The 23,734-nt window shown below is 46.9% G+C and overlaps 1 protein-coding gene across 1 annotated transcript in view; it reads right to left on the bottom strand.

Moving 5' to 3' along the window:
- Positions 1–23,734, bottom strand: part of LOC115537608 (cadherin-7-like) — a 101,837-nt gene that overhangs the window by 24,290 nt on the left and 53,813 nt on the right. The window contains exons 5-9 of the mRNA XM_030349629.1: positions 10,526–10,693; positions 7,039–7,226; positions 5,171–5,424; positions 3,331–3,467; positions 86–207 (exon numbers count right to left, since the gene is read on the bottom strand). Coding sequence (XP_030205489.1) covers positions 86–207; positions 3,331–3,467; positions 5,171–5,424; positions 7,039–7,226; positions 10,526–10,693 — 869 coding nt within the window. The remainder of the gene's footprint in view (positions 1–85; positions 208–3,330; positions 3,468–5,170; positions 5,425–7,038; positions 7,227–10,525; positions 10,694–23,734) is intronic.

The raw sequence follows: 23,734 nt of genomic DNA, 5'->3' as shown, positions 1-23,734 counted from the left end.
AGAAGTATATTATCTATATGTGTGTTTGTGTGTGTGTGTGTGTGTGCAGGTGTGTTTTTGTGTGTGTGTGTGTCCGCTCTCCTACCTGTCCAGGCATGGCATTCTCACACAGCAGGGTCTCGTAGTCGATGGCGAAGACGGGTGCGTTGTCGTTGATGTCCAGCACGGTGATCAGGGCAATGCCTTTACCTATCTGGGTGGGATCCTCTGGAACATAGACACAGACATAGAGTCAGAGATAGAGAGAGAGACATAGAGTGACACATAGACCGAATCAGAGAGAGAGAGCCAGAGAGAGAGAGACACAGAGTGACATAGAGACCGAATCAGGCAGAGATATAGAGAGAGACATAAAGGGCCCTATTTTAACGGTCTGAAACGCAAGTGAGAAGCGCCAAGCTCAAGTAGCTTTGTGGGCGGTTCTATGGCGATGTCGCTATTTTTCCGGCACAAACGTTTATGGCCAAATAATAAAGTACCACTTATTACCTCTGTATCAGCTGTTCTTTCCCAAATAATTTACCAAGAATGTGTGGCTAGGTAGATGTGAGAAGCAAAGTGTATGCGCGAGGTGCACAAGCAACATTATGCATGCACCCATAAAATAGCATCTAAACGATGCGCCACCGACTTTAAACCAGGTATTTCCTGGTTCGTGGCGCAAGTGATTTCCGAAAGTGCAAAATAGCACCAGGGAAAGTTTGCGCCAGAACACGCCTCCTCCTTTCTCCGAACCGCCCCTTGGGGCGCAAGATCATTCCCTAATTTACCGACGCGTGGCGCAGGAGGGAAAAGAACGCTCTGCGCCAGTTGCAAACTAACAACGACACATGTGCCAGTGAGAAAGTAAATTGCACCGGATGCAAGATAGGGCCCAGAGTGACATAGAGGCCAATTCAGAGAGCGAGAGAGAGTGACATAGAGACCAACAAACCGACAGAGAGGGAAAGACATAGAGAGAGAGAGAGAGAGAGAGAGAGAGAGAGAGAGAGAGAGAGAGAGAGAGAGAGAGAGAGAGAGAGAGAGAGAGAGAGAGAGAGAGAGAGAGAGAGAGAGAAAGAGAGAGAGTGACATAGAGACCGACATAGAGAGAGAGAGAGAGAGAGAGAGAGAGAGAGAGAGAGAGAGAGAGAGAGAGAGAGAGATTTTTTGGCTGCTCCTCAGCCTCAAAGCTTCTCCTCGGCTCAACCCTTGCTCCCGCCAGCCTGGAAGAATCTTCTGACATTTTACACCTTTATTAATATGTTTCCTGTCCTCCCTGCGATCTGTATTTGTCCAAAAAATGTACGGGGTCTTTCAAAGATAAAATGCAATAAAAAGGTTTTTAGAAAGTACAGAAAATACAAAACGCCAACATTTGAACATCCTCCAAACCTTAACGCCTCAAGACTTCTGACTTCTGTGTACACCGTCAGTGAAGACATTGGATTTGCCTCCTGGATTTTAATCTAAACTTAGGCTAATAACCGGTACCTCTGGTACAGCTCTTACAACAACCTTTCCGAGTGATGGATGGTTGTGAGGAAGGAGAAAAAATCAAGAAACTATTCTCAGGATGAGGGCTTCATGCATCGTGTGCATACAACACATGATGGATATAGATTATAGATCTTGATATGACGATATTGATATAGATCTAGATGTTCTAGATTTAGCGTTACGTAGCATCAGCAGAACAGTGAGAGACTATAGAACCAGATGTTCTGTAATCTAAAACATCTGGATCTATAGTCTCTCACTGTAAGACATTTCTGATGTCAAAATGGGGTCACAGCCCAAATAAAGTTGGGAACAACAGTTCTAGATGATATCTGAGCGTTGTGTATCATCAGCAGAAAAGTCAGAGACTATGGATCTAGACGTTCTAGATGATAGCCGAGTATTGTGAAGCATCAGTAAAAAAGAGAGAGATTATAGATATGTATGTTCTAGATGATATCTGAGCGTTGCGTAGCATCAGCAGAACAGTGAGAGACAATAGTTCCAGACGTTCTAGATGATATCTGAGCGCTGCGTAGCTCATAGACCGTGGAGGGGCGGAGGATGAAGCCTCCTTGTCGTTGCAGCCCGAGCAGGAAGTAGCGTGCGCGGTGGGGGGAGCTGTCTTACTCAGCAGCTAGCAGCGAGGGCAGGGGGGGGGGGGGGCCTGGAGGTCGGTGCGTCCGCCCCGCGCCTGAATTAACATTCCCTGACAGCCTCGCCGCGACCCCCACCGTGACCCCTACCACGGCTCAGCCCTCTAAAGCGCACATGATGGCCGGCTGTGTGTGGGTGTGTGTGTGTCTACCTATATAGGGTGTGTTAGTGTGTAGCTATTTGTGTCTGCGTGTCCCTCCCAGTGTTTGTGCTTGTCTATGTTACAGTAATGTGTGCGCTCGTGTGTAAGAGCATCTGTTTTTCGCCGACGTTGCTTATTTTTGTTTAGCGTGTGCATCTCTATTTTGGTATATTTGTGGTTTTGCGTGGATTTGTGGATGTGTGTCGGTTAGTGTGTGTAAACCCGTGTGTGTGCGTGTGTATTTGTGGTTTTCTGTGTATTTTGTATGTGTGTTTGTTGGTTAATGCGTGTGTAACTGTGTGTGTGTGTGTGTGTGTGTATCTGCGTTTTAGTGTGATTGTGTGTGTGTGTTTGTGTGTGTTTGTGAATTACAGTTTCTGTTGTGCTGATAGTGACTCACATGGCCCAGCAGAGAAAAAGAGTAGACAACTCAGAATTAGATACAAACCACATTTATGATCTCATTTGGGCAGAATTTGAGCCTCATTGGCTGTCATTTGATGTGCTGGTAGAGGTTGGGTTGTAATTTGACTAAATGCACAAACTCTCTTTGATTTATGTTGGGATTCTGACATTTTGCTCAGCTGTGTTGTATTTAGCAAGTCTCAATGGTCTGATTACTTGAAGCTTACTGTGGAGCTAACATGTTTAATTGGTTTGAATGGAGTCATTGGAAAGTGATACATGACGAAAGCGTTGGGAGGTTAAAAATGGTCAATCCCACTACCTAGTTCGGTTCTAATGCTTTTTTGGGTAGTTCACTTCGAGTAGGGCTACTTCTACTTATGTATTATTTCATCCTAATTTCGGAATCGTGAATTCTTCAAGAAAGAGAGATTGCTTTCTAACACAAACAACAGGCCGTTCCAGGTGAACGATTCCGCTCCGGTCAATTTCAGTTTAAGTTTCACTTTCTCTTTTAAAGTCTTAAGGTTTTAACAACAAGGACAGTGAAAGCAATATGTAGTTGAACCGGTGGACAGGACAGGGCACGGTGGCGGCTCTCAGTGAGCTCAGTGTGGCCACGGCTCAGCGGCGGCGGCGGTACTCACGGCTCTCGATGGCGAGCAGCGTGAGGTTGTGGACGGAGTTGGCCTCTCGGTCCAGCGGCTTGGCCGTGCTGATGACTCCGCTGAGGGCGTCCACGTTGAAGAACCGCTCCAGGTCTGTGTTCCTGTCGATGGAGTAACTGGACACACACACACACACACACTCAGGGTTTGGGTTTGAGACCACCAAAGGGGATTTCACTGTGTTTACGTTTCCAAACGCAATATCGTTAGTCATCGTTATATCTCATAGGCCAATTGTCAGAGGCTTTTATCCAGAGCCTCTGACAATACATCGAATGCATGTGGGCGGCCCCGATTGGGAATCGATCCCCTAACCCCGGCAGTGTTAATGCCTTGCTCTAGCAGTTGAGCTAGACTGAAGCTCTTATCATGTTTGACTTTGATCAAATCTGTTGTTATCAGCAGCCAGTTCATTATAGATAGATGCCGCACTGTCCCTGAAACATCGATAATAATTATTTTTGTTATTAACCATCATAATGCCAATAACAACCGTCCTCATCATCGTCGTAGTATACAAAATGATAAAGGCGATTTATTTCTCATTAACATCGGAGCCCTACCAAAACATTTGGAATTATCGTTATTTAATTCAGAGGAAAAAAACTAAACTTGGCTGTCCGGTAATGGCCCAGACAGACCAAGGCATTTTTAATTTACACCGCAACTCGTATTACTACAGAAAAAAGACGAAAACTTTGATTAGTCCGACATCCAACGTATATTACTGCAGTGTAATTTGACTCTTTGATTGCGTTAGTTCCACAATAATTCTAATTTCAACCGACGTCTCGTAATATATCGACATCGCCCGATCGCCATCGCAATCACAAAAAGAGGCAATTTACACCCACAATGCTGCAGTAATTACATTTTCTGATTAAGATTACCAACAACCCTGACAGAGCCGCGGCCGCCATACAGTACTCATTTAATTAATAATAACACATCGAGCTGGGATTTGGAAGCAACGCACCACAGATTGGTTCTGTGCGTGCGTCTTAAGTCATAAATGCCAGGGCCGGTGTTTGTGAGGGGCAGGGGCCCCCCTTGGGGCCCCTGCTCTTGTTCAAGATGGCCTTTCACTTGTGCTAACGCGGCGCTCCTTGGCCCCACGGTCGCCATCTGCCAGGGGCTGTGGTGTCTCACCGCCACACAGGGCCTGGCTCCGAGAGCCCGCAGATTCTTTACAGATAATGTGGAGTGGCTGAAGGCGCCGGTTCCCTGTTTAGCATACACACACACACACACACACACACACACACACACACACACACACACACACACACACACACACACACACACGCGTAGTCTGACCTCTCCTTGGGGTTGTTTTGTTTCCTGGCTTCTGCTTTGAGTTTTATATTAGAAATTGTCTGTGTAACGTGGAGAACACTCGCGAGAGCTTAAGCTGTCGAGCTCTATCCCCAGTGAGGGTGACTTTGATTTTACTACTGAGAAGCATTCAGCCACAATAAGGCACACTGTAGTCTTGGCAACTTGTTTTACCGTGATGATCGCATCTGGGAGATTTTTACGTAATAATAACTGGTGAAGGATTAAATAGGCTATAAACGTCTGATAAAAAAGCGTTTAACCCCAATAATCTGGATTTCCCCTAAAATATTACCAGTGACGTTTTCATGGCTTACAGTTATAGCTAGTTAGCTGTAGGTTGTTTATAGTTAGCAAGCTAATATTAAAACATTCTTTTGATTCAAACAAAATCCCATTTCACGGTGAGGTTTGTGGAAGGTGGCGTATGATTAAAGTTAGTCAGCTGAAACGAAATGTAATCATTAATAACAAACTTTAATACCGTATGCCGCTGTTTGTGGAGTCAGGATCGTGCGCTGAGACTCTTCCAATGGACGTTCCCATCCTGGCGTCCTCCGACACCACCATCTTGAGGAGCGGCGTGGAGAAGACGGGTGGCTCGTTGACGTCCTCCACCGTCAACTTGACGACGGCCAAGTCGCTAAACGGGCCAACGCTCAAGAAGTTGGAGTCGATGTTTCGGTTGGTTGCCTCGATTCTAAGGGAAAAACTGCTCTTTGTCTCGAAGTCCAGAGGCTAGCAACGACAAAAAAACAAAAAGAGAAAAGAGAAAGAAAACATTTTTACAAAACAAAGAAGGTCGTTTTTATACTCTTTCACAATGTGGCAGGTGTTTCAAATGTGTTTTAAACATGGACACTTATAATGTAACACCAGAAAATTGTGTGAGGCTTTTCGTATTCCACATCACTAATTATAAAGCTTATACACAAACAACTGTACTAAAAATATACATAGTTCCCTTGGGTCGTTACCGTGGGAATAACCCTTCATCTCTTCTCAGTGCAAAATGCGTCGTTTTAAATCTCATCGTGTTCCAATTGGAGCTGAAACAAGGGATTCACCTCCACATTAAAGACAGGTGGAGGAGGTTCATCAATCAAAAGCGTTTGACCTTCCAAAAAAATATCTTTCTTTGGAGGTGCAGCCTCAATAGCTTCTCCGTCGATCGCAGTGAATACAAAACAGCAGAGATATGGATGGTGCGAAATTCCCTCTGACCTCCTGACAAAGCAGGAAATTAAAAGTAATGAAGAACACAGGTTCTAAAGACTGGCCATAATGCTGCTCAACATGGGGCCTTAACACACTCTTTCATAACGCTCCTTCAAATCGATTTTCCGCACCTTGAAAAGCGTTATTATTTGTTCTGAGAGCGGCACCAATCAACCCCTGATAAGACATTCAAAAATGATTGCTTCTTCACAGGAATGTGGTGGTGGTCCCTGGCCTCCCACTGCACCCTGTAATACCGCGTTCTGCTATATCCTCACACTCGCTGACGCGTCCATTGTCGTCCGGGCTCTTATAGGTCCTTGTCGTATCTCGCCAAAACAAACAAAAGATCAAATTCTGCCATCTGACAAGCATGGCCGTTGGCCAACAATGGATTTCACTCTAACAAAGGACAAGAGCCATATCTCTATTGGCCCCTGAGACACTTTAATGCTCTCGAACAAAAGAACAAACATATATAATAACAGCACTTTGCCCATAGCCCTGTTCAACCTCCCCTGAAATAGAAGACCTTCTATTCCAGTTCATGGCGTACCCGGGCGGGGTGCGATTGTTTGGTCTGCTGCTATTTAGCAGATGCTTTTATCAAATGCCACTAAGGTCGTTTTTTCCCCGACAAATTTAATTAATGAGCAGGCAGAGGTTAGGGCAGCCTGCGCCACGATGCCTCACCCGGCTGGGCTCCACACATCGGGGGTTCAAACCCAGGACCCCTCAGCTTGGACTTTAATATCCTACAGGGTGAACCTGTCTGTTGGTTTCCACTGTACCAATCTTGCTCAAGGACGGGGCGGCTTTAGACACTGGGGATTTAACCCAGAACCTCTTACGCTACACATGAGTGGGCCGTAGTGGAGTGCCTTTGTTTTGCCTTACTGCTCTACCTTCAACAGGACGAAGAGTTTCAATTTGGGATAAGGGGTTAGGGTTTGGGGTCATTCCTATTCGGGGTGAATGAGTCCCGTAGCGCGGGGTGCATTTGATTGTCGTACTCCTGTACCCTCAATAGGATGAAGAGTTTGCAGTTGGATTAAAGGGTTGGGGTTCAGGGTTATTCCTGTTATTCCGGGGTGAATGAGGGCTGTAGAGTGCGGGGTGCGTTTGTTTCGTTACCTTCAGCAGCACGATGACCCCCTCCTGGGTCTCCTCATCAGTGGAGATGTTGAACAACCCGAGGTAGTCTCCGTCCATCAGGCGGTAGTCCATCTCCGCATTGGGGCCGACATCTGCATCCGCCGCCTTCACCCGCGCCACCACCGAGTGCACAGGAAGTGACTCCAGCACAGTGTTCTGGTAGTTCTCTATGGGAACAGGAAGTACAGCGAGACCGGATGGTGATTCATTTTGACAAAATAAAAGTAGTCGCCAATAATATCAATTATACATATTAATGACACAAACTATGTAATAATGTTATAATATTGTTATGATTCATGATAGTTCATGATTATTATCGTCGCACATTTCATCCATAATCATTATAACTTTATTTTTAGAGCCCTTAGTAACACAAGCAACTAATTCGCACCATAAAAACAGGATTATGCAAGATCGAATGTATCATAACAAAGAAGAAGGAGAATTGGTCTAGCTAATGCAATTACAAAGAAAGAAAAACGTCATTTGAATTCGATACTCAATGACCGATGGAAAGGCAGGTTATTTCATATCGAAAAACAACGTAAAGACATCACCTTCAAGCAGCCAAGATGCGTAATAAGCCACATGTTTTTAATATCCTCGCGCGTCTGGGTGATAAATTCACGTAACAACAGGCAGAGCTGGGAACAGATGTGAGAAGAGTGCTAATGTCGTAGATGGCTCTGACAGCTGCACACAGCCATTAGAACACGACGCAGAGACTTGATTTACGCGAAGACGGAAGCGGTCACAACCCACTTGGTTATCTTATCATGTACTTATGTTTAATTTATGAGCGAGGGGGACATAACCGGGACAAAACAAACCTTTGAGTAATTACAATTAAACCTGCGCCGTGTATCGTTGATAATGGCGGAGCCGCGTGTTGACATTCAATCTCTCTGAAAAAAGGCTGAGAGGAATTCAGAAGCGGGGAAACAAAGTCTGCTCTGAGAAATAGTGTAAAGAGGGTAAAAACTGCCAGATGCAAGTGATTTTTCTTTTTCACTGAATAACTTATCGAGCTTGAGTTTCCCGATGAAAACTCTGCTCCTGGACATGTGAGGTTTCCCAAACACTCGGTTTAGATCCCACGAGCAAATAATCTTCTAACGGTTTTGGAATCCTGTACCTCTGTTTAATTATGCATGCACGCGTTTCTTTTATCTTGGCGCTTTCTTTCATTCCTTTTGGAGAGACAAGTTTTCATCTCTTTATCGTTCACATGAAATGGGTTTAAATTATCTTTTGAGGTTCAGCCATTAGTCTCGAGATCCAAGAGATAGATCCTCTTCCACCTACTGGACTCTGTCTGAGGATTGACCCCCGTATCCTCCACACCAGGCTTTAAAGAACCCCCCCCCCCCCCCATTCCCCCGGAGGCAAAGCACTTTCCAGGAAGAAAATGGCTGCCCCAAAATTCTATTACTCAGATAAAAAAAAGTAAAAAACCTTCCATCCATTGTGTACCGCCAGGCTTTTTGTCCGGTTAAACCCGGAGGATTTAAAAGAAGCAGTGTTAAGGGGAATAAAAGGAATAGAATCATATTCATAATCTGCGCAATCACCATGGCGTGAGCTCATTACCAGACCTTTTCCTGTTTCCCCCTCGCTCTCTCTCCCCCTCCCCCTCTCTCTTGCTCTCTCCCTTGCCCCGATGACTATGCAGCCGCCACTGCCGCGGCCAAATGCTAATCTGCCCCGACATTGTTTGCTGCCGTGTAATCTTTGTAATGGCTTTTTAATTTGCCATGGAATAGAGCCTCTTTACAAGACCGAAAAAAACCTCGGCTTTGCTCTGCCCTCCTCCTGCGACCCGCCCCCTCCCCTCCCTCCTCTTCCTCCTTCCCTCGTCTTCCTCTTGCGGAAGGGTCACACGTCCAACACGCCCGCCAGCGCTCCGCACCCCCTGCTCCCCCTCCGTGACCCCGCAACCTCTGCCGGTGTCGTCCCCCCCCCCCCCCCCTCCCGGCCGCCATCACTCCCTCACTCCGAGGTTAAAGCGTTTTCGCCCGGTTTGTTGTTGTCACCTCCCTCGCCCCCGAGGGGAGCGCCAAATTGACCGGACTCCGGCGGCGGCGGCGGTGGGTGCACCTTCGGGCCGCGCGCCGCACGCCGCACGCCACCCCGGCTGAGCTGTCACCGGCGTTCCTGGCGCTCCGGGGTTATGGCGGGAAGAAGCCAACGACACTCCTTTGAGTCGCAGCGGGCCTGAGGCCATTAGCCGTGGAATAGGCTGACAACCCAAAGAGAGAGGATGGAAGAGGAGAACGGCGGGTTGATTGATCCCGGGGCGGAGGGCTGAGAACGAGCACTCAGCTCTGATGAAGAGGAGGATGAGGGGCGGGAGGAGGAGGAGGGGGGGGGGTGAGAGGAGGACAGCACCGGGACTCCTGAGGAGGGGAGAGGTATTGAGATGCAGAGGGGGAGAGCGGGGCTGTGTTGCTTTCTACTTGGCAGCCAATCCAGATTGGATGAGGTAACGAGTGTTATTAGAGGGTTTGAATGGAGCGGAGGGGGGAGGAGAGAGAGAGAGAGAGAGAGAGAGAGAGAGAGAGAGAGAGAGAGAGAGAGAGAGAGAGAGAGAGAGAGAGGTGTATTGTTGATCAATGAGAGAAAGAGAGGGGAGATAGTATATGGTTGGAGAGAGAGATAGCGCGGGAGGTATATTGATGGGAGAAAGAGAGGGAGAGAGAGAGAAAGAGAGGGTATATCGGTTATAGAAAGAGAGGGATAGGGAAGGTGTATTGCTGAGAGAGAGGTAACGAAAGAGAATTAGTAGCAATGTCAGAGAGAGAATAGATCGGTCAGAGAGAGAGAAAGAGAGGGATACAGAGTGTTTTGATTATGTTTCATAACCTTGCTGTTGTAATTTGTGTGTTATGTTCAGCGAGATAGTGCCGGTGCTAGTCTTTAAAGGTTTCAACCTAAAAGATATGCCATCAACCTTTCTACAACAAACATTCTTTAATGATTAGTTTAATCGCTGCGAGTCCTGTCTAACATTTGTTTTCCAGCTTTGAAATTATTGATCATGATTATTGATTGTATGTTTATTTCTTTATTTCATTTTGAAAATGAAGAGATCTTTAGGGCATTTGCCTCATCAGAAATGCATCCTTAGTTTATGTGATAATAACCGCATTCGTACGAGTCCATCGCTAACGTGAAACTTAAGAAAGTAAGTTGTAAAATATACCATTTAATAATGGTGTTTTTCAGTGCTACGCTACTCATGCTATGAGAGGCTACTCTGTGGTACACCATGCTATGCTGTGCCACAAACTGCTTCGCATCAATATTGGATATAAATTATAAAAATTGCAATACACTAATAAGTCAAACATCGCTATGTTACGCAACGCATAAGCAATAAAGACACGCTGTGAAATCCACACCACTCATTGCTATGCTAGGCCACTCTGTGCCATGGGGGGGGGGGGGGGGGGTTGGTTCTTACTGTGGGTGAAGCGCGGGGGGTTGTCGTTGACGTCCGTGAGGGTGACGGTGACGGAGGTGGTCCCGGAGAGACCCCCCATCTGGCCCACCATGTCCTTAGCCTGGATGACCAGCACATACTGGTCCCTGGTCTCCCGGTCCATGTTGGGCAGGGCAGTCCGGATGATGCCTGTGGAGGGGGCGGGGGGAGGGGCAGTGATGGACAGGAGGGGAGGAGGTAGAGGGAGAGAGGAGAAGAGGGGGGGGTGAGGAGGGAGGGAAAGACAAAAGAGTGAGAGGGAGAGATAGGGGATGCAGGAGAAAGGGGGAGAAAACGATAGATGGGAGAGGGGGGGAGAGAGAGGAAGAGGGAGGAGAGAGAGAGAGAGAGAGAGAGAGAGAGAGAGAGAGAGAGGGAGGGAGAGAGGGACAGAGAGAGAGAGAGAGAGAGAGAGAGAGAGAGAGAGAGAGAGAGAGAGAGGGAGAGGGAGGGAGAGAGAGGTAAAAGATTAGAGAAAGATGAGGGAGAGAGAGAGAGAGAGAGAGAGAGAGAGAGAGAGAGAGAGAGAGAGAGAGAGAGAGGGAGAGGGAGGGAGAGAGAGGTAAAAGATTAGAGAAAGATGAGGGAGAGAGAGAGAGAGAGAGAGAGAGAGAGAGAGAGAGAGAGAGAGAGAGAGGGACAGAGAGAGAGAGAGAGAGAGAGAGAGAGAGAGAGAGAGAGAGAGAGAGAGAGAGAGAGAGAGAGAGAGAGAGAGAGAGAGAGAGAGAGGTAAAAGATTAGAGAAAGATGAGGGAGAGAGAGAGAGAGAGAGAGAGAGAGAGAGAGAGAGAGAGAGAGAGAGAGAGAAGGTGTATTGTTGATCAATGAGAGGGAGAGAGAGGGGAGATAGTATATGGTTGGAGAGAGAGATAGCACGGGAGGTATATTGATGGGAGAAAGAGAGAGGGGCAGGAATGCAGAGGGAACGAGAGAAAGAGGGGGCAGGAGGCAGAGTGAGAGGGATGAAGAGGGAAGAGAGGAATACAACATTACGCACTCGCATGTCATCCATGCATAGATCCAATGCATACATACACTGCGGTGAGCACCCCGCTACAGTTTGCTCTGAGATGTTTGTCCTCCTGTCACCCACAATAGTCTCTGGAGTGAGAGTTTTGACTACAGAGAACATAGGTCTCGACGTCGGAGCGTGGCGCACGCCGCGAGCCGTGAGGTGACAGCCCAGCTGCTCTCAGGCCCCCGTCACCGTTGATCTGGTCCAGGGGGACGACACAGAGCGGCAGCGTCCCTCGCTGCACGCCGCGCCTCCCAGGGACACCCTGGGTCGCCCTGGGGAACCGGGTCGGCGGCAAAGCGCGTCCGCAGGAATAGCACTTCAGCGATGTGAGGCTGCCCCAGGCTTGATGTGGGTGCGGAAACCTTGTAGAATATTCCGGAAAACCGATTGAAAGCTCAGTGGAAATGGGTTCTCAAGGCTAGGTGGGTAGGTGGCATGAAGAGACAAAAAATGATCTTGTTGAGATGTCACGGTTTCCCCAAAGATTCAAGAAGCTTTCCTCCCCTGACTAAAACCAACCAGAATGGCCTCAAGGTGAACGGGGTCTATTAACTAAGGTGAATAAAGTGCCGGCGACTTCAAAACTCTTTCCCTGGGACAAAGGCGCTAATCTGATTAAACCGACAGATTAATACAACAATTAACGTGACACGTTCAAATCAGTTGGAGGCAATCAGCGTTTGTGTTCAAAGTTAATGACTTTTCCCTTGCAACGCAGTTCACTTATTAGAATCCACTCTACACCGAGTGTTCCAGACCACGGAAGATTAAATATCTTAACAAAGCAGAGGCAACGAAACTCTGTATGCGATAATGTAATAGCTATAATCATTTCTGGGATCGTTTCAGATGCACTGGAATCTGTGATGTGATACGGTTCTAAATACATCATTTAGTATACATTATAAATATTCTGGCTGATGGGAACGCAAAGATATGGGAGCGGTATATAGTAGCTAGGGTGCGATACTCTCTCCCTGAAAGTTACTGGGTTCGATCCCCAAGGATCTGTAGCCTAACCTGTAGTCCTCCTCTCACCCCTCGTTGCTCCTTAATGACATGCATCTGAATTCGCTGTAAGTCACATTGGAGAAAAGTGTCAGATGAATAGTAAAATGAAAAATGAACAGGGGAATTTTTCTTGTGATTGAAGAAAAACTGATTGTGTTGGCTCTGTCTCTCGAGGAAACCTTCCTGTAGACGTCTAACAAATGCTGTTGTTCTTGGCAGGAACATTGCTGTGACACATTAAGTGACAACCAATCAAATTGACAGGATGGAATATTAAAGCCTGATAGTCTATTGCTGTGACACGAAAGGCTTTTTGGACGATGCAAGCAATCCAATTATATTCCAATTTGATTGTTTGATTATTTTTAGATTTCATTCAATCCTGATTATTTTATATATTTTTATAGTTTATTTTCTGAATATATTTGATTCATAATAAATTCTAATTTGATTCAATACAGTGTCGATTCGATACAGATTAAATTCTGTTCAGCTAAGATTATTTTCAGATAAGATCCAATTCAGATTAGTTTCGGTTCTTGTAGTTTCTATTCCAATTCGTTACAATGTAGTAGGGACTACGTATGCAAAATAGCAGCTCTGCTATAATCCGGCATGTTTACAAAGATGTTTAAACATCAATGTTCATTAATGTGCACTGTCCCTATTCAAAAATAAAGCATTTATTATTATTATTATTATTATCAATAAAAAAATTATCAGATTTGAGTACTAACAGATGATTTTATTCAGATTAGATTCTGTTCGGATTAGATTCCATTCAGATCAGATTCTATTCAGATAAATATCCTTTCAGATTAGATTCCATTATGATCAGATTCTGGAATGTTGGAGGAGTCTGTGAAGATCTTAGAAGCTCTTAGAGCAGTCAGATGGTGTGCTAGTGAATCCCCCCCCGCCTCCCGTCCCCCTGTGTAAAAACACTCTCGCACTCCAGTAGACATTGTAGATATTTCCACAGTAGCTGTGATCAAAAACGTCTGGTCCACTTTGAAATTGTTGTTTTCAGCACAGTTTGGCCAGACGCACACATTTATCATACCACAAAATGTAATAGTTATATTTCTGATTTGCCCAGCTCTCTTTTATTCCCCCCAGACACTCCCCAACGAAAATGCGAAAAAAAACTCGCAGAGCAAAAGCCCTGAGCGAACATCCGTAGGAGATGACAAAGACACGAGATGAACTGCCCATGAAGGCGACGGCGGCGTAAAAGGCGGCGAAGGCGAGTCTGCGATTCTGAGAACCGAGATCTACGGAACATCCGTTCAAGACCGGCCTTGCAAGATGGAGATGCTTCACCGTAAGCCTAGGAGGTCAAGCTCTGTCTGTATATCTGATTAAATATACCGTCCGATATCTAATCAATACAATCAGCCTGTATGCGAATTCTTAAAGAAAAGGAAAAAAGGAGCAGGAGCGATAACAAAAAGGCCCCAGTGTTTCTGTACTGATAAACGCTCCACAACAACATATACCTAATATATTAGCAAATAACCAGCTCTAGTGAACCAGGCAAAACTGACAACAACAAAAATCGGCCAAATAAGAAGCCTAACATACAATGCGACCAGCAGCTTTTTTTCCCCATCGTTCTGTAACCCAGATTATTGAGACGAGGAGATCTTTTATCATATGCCCTTATTGTTGCTGACAGCAGACAATTACATTAAGTGTCTGAATCTCCTGCCCTCTCTCTCTCTTCCTTTGCCGTCTGTGTACTCCTGGCCGAGGCACGCTATTGGCTGAAGCGATTCAGCTGCTGGGAGTGAGAAATTACACAGATCTGTCCCTCCGTTCTCTGTCTGAGGCCTCTGCCAACGATGCCACAATGGACCAAACACTGGCCAATAAACACAAGTGTTTTGATGCAAATAATACACTTTATCCAATAATCAGCTGTGTGAGCTGATAGGAAGCATAAAGAACGAGGAAGGTGCTTTTGGCGTTGCAGGCTGAGAGTACGTCCACAGCAGAGTTTGACTGCAGGCAGCCCGGTGGAAGAGAGATCCAACAGACTGTTGATGTGTTGGTCTTGCTCAGTCCAAGTGTGCACATGCACTCATAAAAGATGCCCACATTCACACACACACACACACACACACACACACACACACACACACACACACACACACACACACACACACACACACACACACACACACACACACACACACACACACACACCTGGCGTGTGAAATTAGGAGTGGTGATTTGTACATTTTAAGTTTATTTATTTCATAAAATAAATATTTAACAATATAAAATAGATGAGTGCGATTTTCGTGGACATTTTTATAGTAAGGCTCTTCTTATCACTTGAGTATGTCTTCATATTTTCTTTCCATGCATTTCCCCAGGGGGAATGAATACCTTTCCCGGGCAGCGATAATGCCCAGCTCTCTAGAGCTACAGCGTCAAAATATTGGTCATTCAATTTTTCATCCGCCAAATGCATTAGTATTCAGCGGCCCCTCCCACTGTGTCACCTCTCAGCCAATCCCAGCCCTCCAGAACCAGCAACCTGCACCACCTGTGCTCCGTGTGGACTGACACACGTCTCCAAGCCCCGCCTTTGTGTCAACCAGACACAAACACTGCAGCACCCCCCCCCCCCCCCCCCCCCCCCCCCCTCCACCACCCAGTGTCTCCATGCGAACAAAAAGAGCCGGTCTGCACTTGAAAGAGATGACTGAGGGTTGGTGGGGGGAAAGACGCAGTACCATATGTTCACGTGGTTGAGAAGGAACTACTGCTAGGCCGAGAACAAAATAAATACAAAGTTTAAAACCATCACAAGACACAAGGGAGAGGGGAAGTGGACTCTGCGGCGAGACTAGCGATGGTTGCCTGGGCCTCCGATAGGCGCCACGACGCGACAGATGTACTTATTTAATATCACCGGGGCTCAGCCCTGAGAGATATGGAGGCTGCTCAACAACGCCATGAATCCTGATTCCAGCGTTGCCGCGACAACGACCACAACGCGACAACAAAGGAGAGAACAGAAGCGCAGGTCACGCACACAAGCACGCACAATTACACACACAAGCACGCGCACACGATCGCACACACACGATCACACACACACACACACACACACACACACACACACACACACACACACACACACACACACACACACACACACACACACACACACACACACACACACACACACACACACACACACACACACACACCAGGGCCCGGCACAGCGGAGCACATATTCCTCTCCGAGGGGTCGCCGCTTATCTAGTCACGGCGGTGAGGGGTCGATGAGGTGGGTAGTTTGTCAGCTGGGTGCCTCGCCCCCCCCCCCCCTTACCGTCCCGCTGTCACCCTCTCTGTTGCCCCGCGCGGCGCCCGCCACCTGTCCCAGAGGGACGATTAAAACCCTTCTGTCTCCGCCGTCGCCGGCGACGACGCCGTGTGGCCCCTCAGCCGCTTTTTGCGACGACATCGACATGGTTGCCGTGACTCCCGGGGCCCCCGCGGTGCACCAGACGGGGGCCTCCAGACGTGGGGGCCCCCCCAGACGCGGGCAGGAGGATTTATCTAAGCTGTCTCTACAACCACTGAGGGGCAGACAGGAGGTGTGGGGGGGGGGCCCGGATCCTTGACATTTGTAACGTGAGGAGGAAATAAACCCACGGCGGCATGGGGGGGGGGGGGGGGGGAGACCGGAGGAGCCCCCCCCCCCCCCCGCCTGCCGGCCCCTCGGGCCTCTTGTGAGCGATGAACGAGCTACGGTGCGGTTATGCAGACAGCAATGGAGGCTAAGAGCGTTGGAGTGTTGCTGTAGCGATGATATCTGACCGCGCTGCCTGCCGGCCTGAGTGTGTGTGTGTGTGTGTGCGTGTGTGTGTGTGTGTGTGTGTGTCTGTGGGTGTGTGTGTGTGTGTGTGTGTGTGTGTGTGTGTGTGTGTGTGTGTGTGTGTGTGTGTGTGTGTGTGTTGGGCGGGGAGACATGGCAGCAGGCCCCCTATGACCTCTCTGATGCGTGCCTCCCTCTCCAGTATTGGTGGCAAAACAAAAGTTACCCCTCCCTACTGCAAAGACAGAATTGATCCGGCCAGAGGAAGCCGAAGACCTGATTTAACCATGGGGGCGGCTGTGTGAGTCAGAGTCTTGCTGTTTGGTTGGTGCATTGGTGTAAATAAATCATTAGCATGTTAGCTGTAGAGATAGCATGTTGTAGCTTCACAACGCGTGATGACAGGGGGGGTGCAATGTCTCATGGCAGAGAGTAATGATCCTCCTGAGAAGCCACGCTCCAGGGAGTGTGTGTGTGTGTGTCTCCGTTTCTGATTGTGTGTGAAAACGTGTGTGTGGGTGTGGGTGTGTTTGTGTGTGTGTGTATGTGCGTGTGTGCATGCTTGTGAATGCCGGTGTGTGCATAGGGGTATGAATAAATCTGTGTGGCTTAGCTTGTGTGTGTTTGTGTGAATGCATGTACGTGCTTGTGTGTGTCTGTGTGTGTGTGTGTGAGTGCATGTCTGTGCTTGTCTGTGAGAGTGCATGTCTGTGTGTGTGTGTGAGTGTGAGTGTGTGTGTAAGCTGTGCTTGTGCGCATGTGTGAGAGTGCATGTCTGTGCTTGTGTGTGTGTGTGAGTGCATGTCTGTGCTTGTGTGTGTTTGTGTGTGTGCATGTAAACTTGTATGCCCAACGGTGTTTACATCTGCACGTAGTTGCCCGTTGTTGTTTCTCAATTAGCAAGACAGAAGATAGAGGCGCTCGGTCTAGATTACCTGTCTCCACTGCGGTGGTGTGGAGAGGGGAGGGGGGGCTGCTTATTTATGACCGCCTCACGGCTCTAATGTTCCTGCGATCCAATGCTCGTAACGCCGACACGGCCGGGAGCGGGCGAGCCAAGAGAAGGCGATGGCGGCACAGCGCTGGTAGCGGCGGAGACACAACCGGGCCGGTGAAGTCAGCGGGATGATAAAGATCACACAGGGATCTTTATCCTCCAGCCGACAACAGCGATCAGCTCTGGCCGCTGACGGAGGCAATCTGTACACGCCGGCCATTGATTTGGTTTAAGAAGAAGGAGGGAGGGAGGGAGAGAGGGAGAGGGAGAGGGAGAGAGAGAGGGAGAGGGAGAGGGAGAGAGAGAGAGAGAGAGAGAGAGAGAGAGAGAGAGAGAGAGAGAGGTGGAGAGGGAAACAGGAGACACAGGAGACGCTACACAATAAGGATTAAAGTTGACCTTTTGCTTTTTATTTGAACGTTTCATAACTTTAATTGTTTTTTCTGCTCCTGATGACACAGGAGAGGGAGGAGAGAGAGGGAGATAGAGAGGTGGGGAGACTGAAAGAGATAGACAGAGAGAGGTAGAGAGGGAGTGTGAGACCGATACAGAGAAATCGAGAGAGGGAGATAATAGCGTGATAGAGAGAGAAACGAAAGGGAAGGACAGAGATACACTGTTAGTGTGAGAGAAAGACAGGGCGAGTGAGAAAGAGACGCAAAGAGAGGAGTGTGACAGACCGATATAAAGAGAGGGAGTGAGAAATGGAAACTTTTTGATTGGATTGTGAAACAAGCGACCAACACGCTAGCTATCTGTGTGCTAGCCCGCTTGCTGAAGGTGGTCTATGAGTATAAGAGTACGAGGATAATGTATGCATTCTTTATACGTCAACACAGCCAGTATGGACAGAGAAAACATCTGCCGCGGGGTAACTAACGTCGATGAGTTTTGAATGTCAAACGACTAATAAAGGAAAACGTACTTGTTTGAACAGGTGGGCGGTATGGCTGTGAGAACGAGCTCAACAAGGTGAAAGACTCCATTCTGCTCTCATGGCTTCTCCAAGCACAGCCACTAATACCCCTTTCCTCCTGCGTTATGGTTCACATTTACACGGGCAGGGAAAGCTGTTGGAGGCTTTAGGGCTTTGCCCAAGGGCACCTTGAACATTCAATTTAGGATTAGGAGAGGGAGAGAGGGGAGAGAGGGATGGGGGCCGGGGCCGGGTCACTCTAACCCCACCGTCTTGTACGGAGATGGTCAGTCTGCTCCACTGAGCTGGGGCGGAGACAGCCTGTTGGGTACTTCACTCCCAGCGGTGGGTCCAGAGGAGCCGCACTAGGGCCTGTCTCTCTTACAGCGCTGTCCCAGTTGGTGGAACACCGTGCGCTGGTTAACACCCCCCTGCAGGCTTTCTAGCCGCTGCCCGTGGGAGTTCACACCGTCGCGGATGGGAGGGTTGAAGACCAAGACTCCGCCTTTCTGGTCAGGCGAGTGCACCAACGCTCCCATTCAGATAATAAGGATGAATGCCTGGCAAACTTTTGTCCCATTTCCTTTTTAACGTGACTACTAACACAGGCCGTCCCATGATCCTTTGCGTCACCCGGTGGCGTCCCCGATACAAAGCCAACAAGGCATATCGCCTGGTGGTACGAAACGTGTGGCATTGTGTCCGATTGGGTGCGCTCTATTACGGGACCAGAGTGTCCCCCACCTCATTAGCACCATGCTGCCTCCGCTCTGTAGCACTGTGTAGCGACAGGGAGGTCGGAAATAGGGGTTGAGCTGAGCCACTCTGTCAAAGTTACTGCTAACACAGTAGCCACTGCACAGAACATGGAGCTAATTAGTTTCAACTGCAAAAGGCCAAAAAAAGGAGATCTGTCATTCTCTCTTCATGGTTTGTTGCCAAGGGATTTGTTAAATGTGAAAAAAAAATTAAAAAAATTGTTTCTTACTTCCTGTGTCATTTTATTTCTTGTTTTGTAATTTTTTTTGCCTTATTCTTGGTCAGATATATATATGACCAAGACAACTGTCCCTGGTCAAGCTGTTTGAATCCAATCTCTCACATCAAAGAGGCTCGTCACATCTGAGCGTCTTAAACAGCGATGACAGAACAGACGAGAAGGAAACAATGTTTTACCATAAAATAAAATAAATGAAAAACAACCCTGCGCTGTTCCCCACGCAAGATTGATTGAAGACGTTTGACAAAAGCACACGAGAAAAAAGAATCTGGTTCTTGTTACTTTTCCAGTACGCACTCAATACCCTCTCCATGTAGATGAGCGAGCACAGCCCAATGCGTGTGCGGGCAGACGATGATTAGTGACACACACGCTCACACACACACACACACGCGCGCTCACACAGGCCTCTTAAACAATCATGGAGCATTAGCCCCTTCATAAAGATCAATCACCCAAATTAAACACTGCACTTAGCTAATTAAATATAGTTTGATACTGTAAAAGTACATGCCGCCGCATTCACACGTTCCCAAACACTCTTTAATAGCAGGAGCGTCCGAGTATAATGGGCCGTTATTGGGCAGACATGCTGGTTAAACATCACTTAGGCAAATGCCTGTTTCTGTGGCGATTGGTATGAGTGTCACGTCGCACCTTGTGTGAGAGTGGCTGATGGCGATGAAGCAATCCCTTGCTCCCGTTGTCTGAGAACCGCCGTGTGCGATTGATTCGTCGAGTGTCCAAAATGTTCAATAAAATGTTGATGTTTCCGGAATAATCCAACACCATGGTGATACAGGTTGGACTAGAGGTATGTAGTTTGCCTGTACTTTTTTCTACTGAGACTACCATCATTTGAAGGACTTTCTAAACAAGGTTGTGGTTCCCCCCCCCCTCCCGCGACACACACAAACACACACTAACAGATACAAACACAGTTAGACACACAGATACAAGGCAACATAGAATAGAATAATGATAATAACTAGGAGTGCAATAGTCACGAACGTGGCCACACGTGGCCCCGAACCACAGCGCCCGCCCTTTCCCCGTAGTCCACGGAGTCACGGCACTCGGGGGCAATGACAAAGGTGTCTCAAAGCTATTCGGAGTCACTAATCAAGAGCAAATGCTGTAAATAGGCGAGTTTGAGCATTAGCGCTTATGTATTCAAATTGACAGTGTGACTCAATTTTAAGAGCTAATAACACAAATATTTGCAGACTTCTTAAAGGGGATGGCCTCTGTATGCATACATAGTTTAGGGGCTTTGGCTCATTCTCAAGGGGAATTGTGTATGACATTTTACATTTTGACCACCGTACAAGTTGGACATTTTTATTCAATCAAAACCTTTCCATAAGATCAGTTATTTACATAGGGCATGTGTACCAAATTCTGTGTAATTCTTTCAGTGCTAAAAATATCTTCCTCCACTACTTTCTATTCACAGAAAAAAATATCTAGATTGACATGATAGGTCAAAGAAGCAGAAATGTTCAGCATGGGAAATATGACCTGTATACCGAGTTCAGCGCAATTTCGGCCATCACGCTCGGCGGGGCTGAGTGTTTTACTAGGACCCAAAAAGTAACAGCCCCTGTGTGTTAAGTGGTACCAAACCTTTAGAGAAGATGCTTACCAGGAATACAAATGCGACCCTAAAGGCGTTACCGATCATAAATAATAATATGAATCCCTGGAAATACAAAAACTAAAAATATATATGTACTCTATATATGATATAAATAAAACAATACTCTTTGAATACCTAATGTATCACTGCTTTGGATGAAAGCATCTGTTGAATTACTAAACAGTGATCATTGGTATCCAGGAATCAAACTAGCAACTCCAATCTCTATGTTTCTATTTTGAAAGTTTCATCATAAGTACTACAGTATTACAGAGAGGGTTGCTGTGAAGGTCTTGCCAAGAATGTTGACATCACTCGTAACACAGGAACAACAACATTACACAACACAAGACACCGCAGGCAGTGGAGAACCAAGCACTTTCTATTTATTTGGAGACAAAAAGCTATGGTATTCTGTATTTAGAAGTAGCTGTTGCTTTATTTGTAGCTCTTCACATAGGCCAACATCCGTTGTCAAAGTTTAACAATCCTGCCTTATGAAAGTTGAATAAAAGTATAAGCAACTAACCCGGGCTAATTGCGTCAAGTAGAGAAACAGACATTTGAAGTGAAGTGATCTGAGAGTTTGCTATTAGCATGTCACTTATTGCCCAGAAATGTTTTCCCTCTGAAGAGGCAAGGAAATTTTCTTCGCAAATCAAAGCATTTTAAAGACCTCAAACGGGTCCTCAAATTGGTCCCTTCAGAACTGTCAGGCCCACTGGGTATTGCTGAACAACCGCTGAAGAGTTTGTAAAAGTCATAAAAAACCTTAAAAAAAATAAATTTGAATGTTCACCAGATAAATTTCAGTTGGTGGTTGGAACTGTTATTATGGTTTCTTGTAATTTTTGTAGCTCTTTCACTTCAAACAACAATGTGTGTGCCCCTGTTTGTTTCATGCTAATAAGCCTTTTTTTTATTTCTTAAGCTATGAGTGCCAATAATGTTTTGGCATATACATTTTTCAAAAAACAACAATCTCGAGAACAACTGGATGTATCCCAGCGTCATGCGAGAACGTTATGTTCCTTCATGCACTCCAAACTCTGCTAGCGGCACTGAGGCTAACGGTGTAGCCGTATTAAACGTGCCCACACTACCTCGACTACCGCTCCGCTTTGCTGATCAATATTAATGCTGACCTTATCATTCACTCAGGTGCTTTTTAAAAGTACACCGAGCAGCTCCGCTCACCAGCCTGTTTGCTGAGAGTATAAGACAGTTAGCGCCTTGAGTAAAAAGCAAACAAAGGGAAATGAAAAAATAAAACATTATTTTTTCTTTTCTCACCCTCAACGAATAGAGTCGCCATGAATAGCAACACGGCTGTCAGGGCCTGTGTGTGTATGTGTGTGTTTCCGTTGGTGTGGTGGCTAGGCTAATATGGATGGATACTTTGTATTTGTGTGTGTGTGTGTGATGGTTTGGGTTTGTCTGTGTGTGTGTATGTGTGTGTGTGTGTGTGTGTGTGATGGTTTATGTGTGTGTGTGTGTGTGTGTGTGTGTGTGTGTGTGTGTGTGTGTGTGTGTGTGTGCGATTGTGTGATACTTTGAGTGTGTTTTCTGCGATGTTCTTCGCCTTCGCATGAGTGCGGAGAATCCCAGCAGGCCTCTGGAACCTAATGATCCGAACTCCAAAGGCGAGGAGGCGGGGAACATACACAAACTACACAGACGTACACAAACCGCCTACCGAGCAACTCCCCACGCCGCCGCACACTCCACCAGTCAACACACCCAACTTCGCATACTTCCACCCTCACACCCCGCACCTTTTTGCGTGATAGGCTAGCCTCCCTCCCCTTTCCCCACGACTCTCTGCTGGAGGTAATTCCGCTAGCTGCTTTTGCCTCGGCATCCACAAAGTAACAAAGGACAATATTTGATTTGAGTTTGGAAGGGGGGGAGGGGAAGGCGGTCAGGCTGCTGGCGGCGACGGAGTGTTTGCGGTAGCGGTGGTGCGGACCCGGCCCGGTAATTTGCAGCGAGCGGTACAAACAGAGATAGGATGGTGTTTACATGGAGAGAGTGGTGGCACCGGGGTCAGCCGGCACTCTGCATGATGGGAATAACAACGAGGTCCCGGAGCGATCGCGGCCTTCCTGCAACGCATGCTCCAGTCAACACAGGCAGCGGCAGCACAACGCAGAATGTGGACAAAATGTTAAACTGGGAACGTCGTGTCAAGAGATGCTGTGGATAAGAATATCATTTCGCTACTTGTGTTTTTTTCCCTTGGAGAGTGCCTGAGAAAATGGCATCAGCCCTGCTGTTGGCAAGGATTTACAATGCACTCGACTTTCCCCGATTGTGTTAGATATTGTAGTTTAAATTCCTGAGCTAAGTAGGTTCTTTATGAGTCTTTTAGCTTTTGAGTCTTAATTTTTATAGAACGCATTTTTTGCCCTTTTTTATGCTCTTTATGTTCATAATTATAATTCTGAATGTGAAAGTAAGAACTCAGTTACATGCCATGAAGGAGCAGGTGATGGAATTTTTTCCTCAAGGCTTTTGTGGGGTAAAACCTAGTAAATTGACCCCCAATACAGGCTTTTTAGAGTCCAAATCAAATCCGAAAGTTGAATTACCAAACACAAATTCAAGGACATTTTAAGTCCAGGGATAGTTTCAATCCCCTGAGAGCCTCATTAATTTCTGACCCAGCTAACGACCAATTTCCTTCTCTAAATTTTTGTACAAAATATGGTTTTATGTGTTTTTATTTCGGGCCCTTCAGCCAGTATTCAGTTACTGTTTATAAACATAAAA

This window comes from Gadus morhua, chromosome 23, assembly GCF_902167405.1.
Source record: "Gadus morhua chromosome 23, gadMor3.0, whole genome shotgun sequence".
NCBI lineage: Eukaryota > Metazoa > Chordata > Actinopteri > Gadiformes > Gadidae > Gadus > Gadus morhua.
Note: the sequence above shows the minus strand (reverse complement) of the source record. Positions and strands in the feature narration are given on the sequence as shown.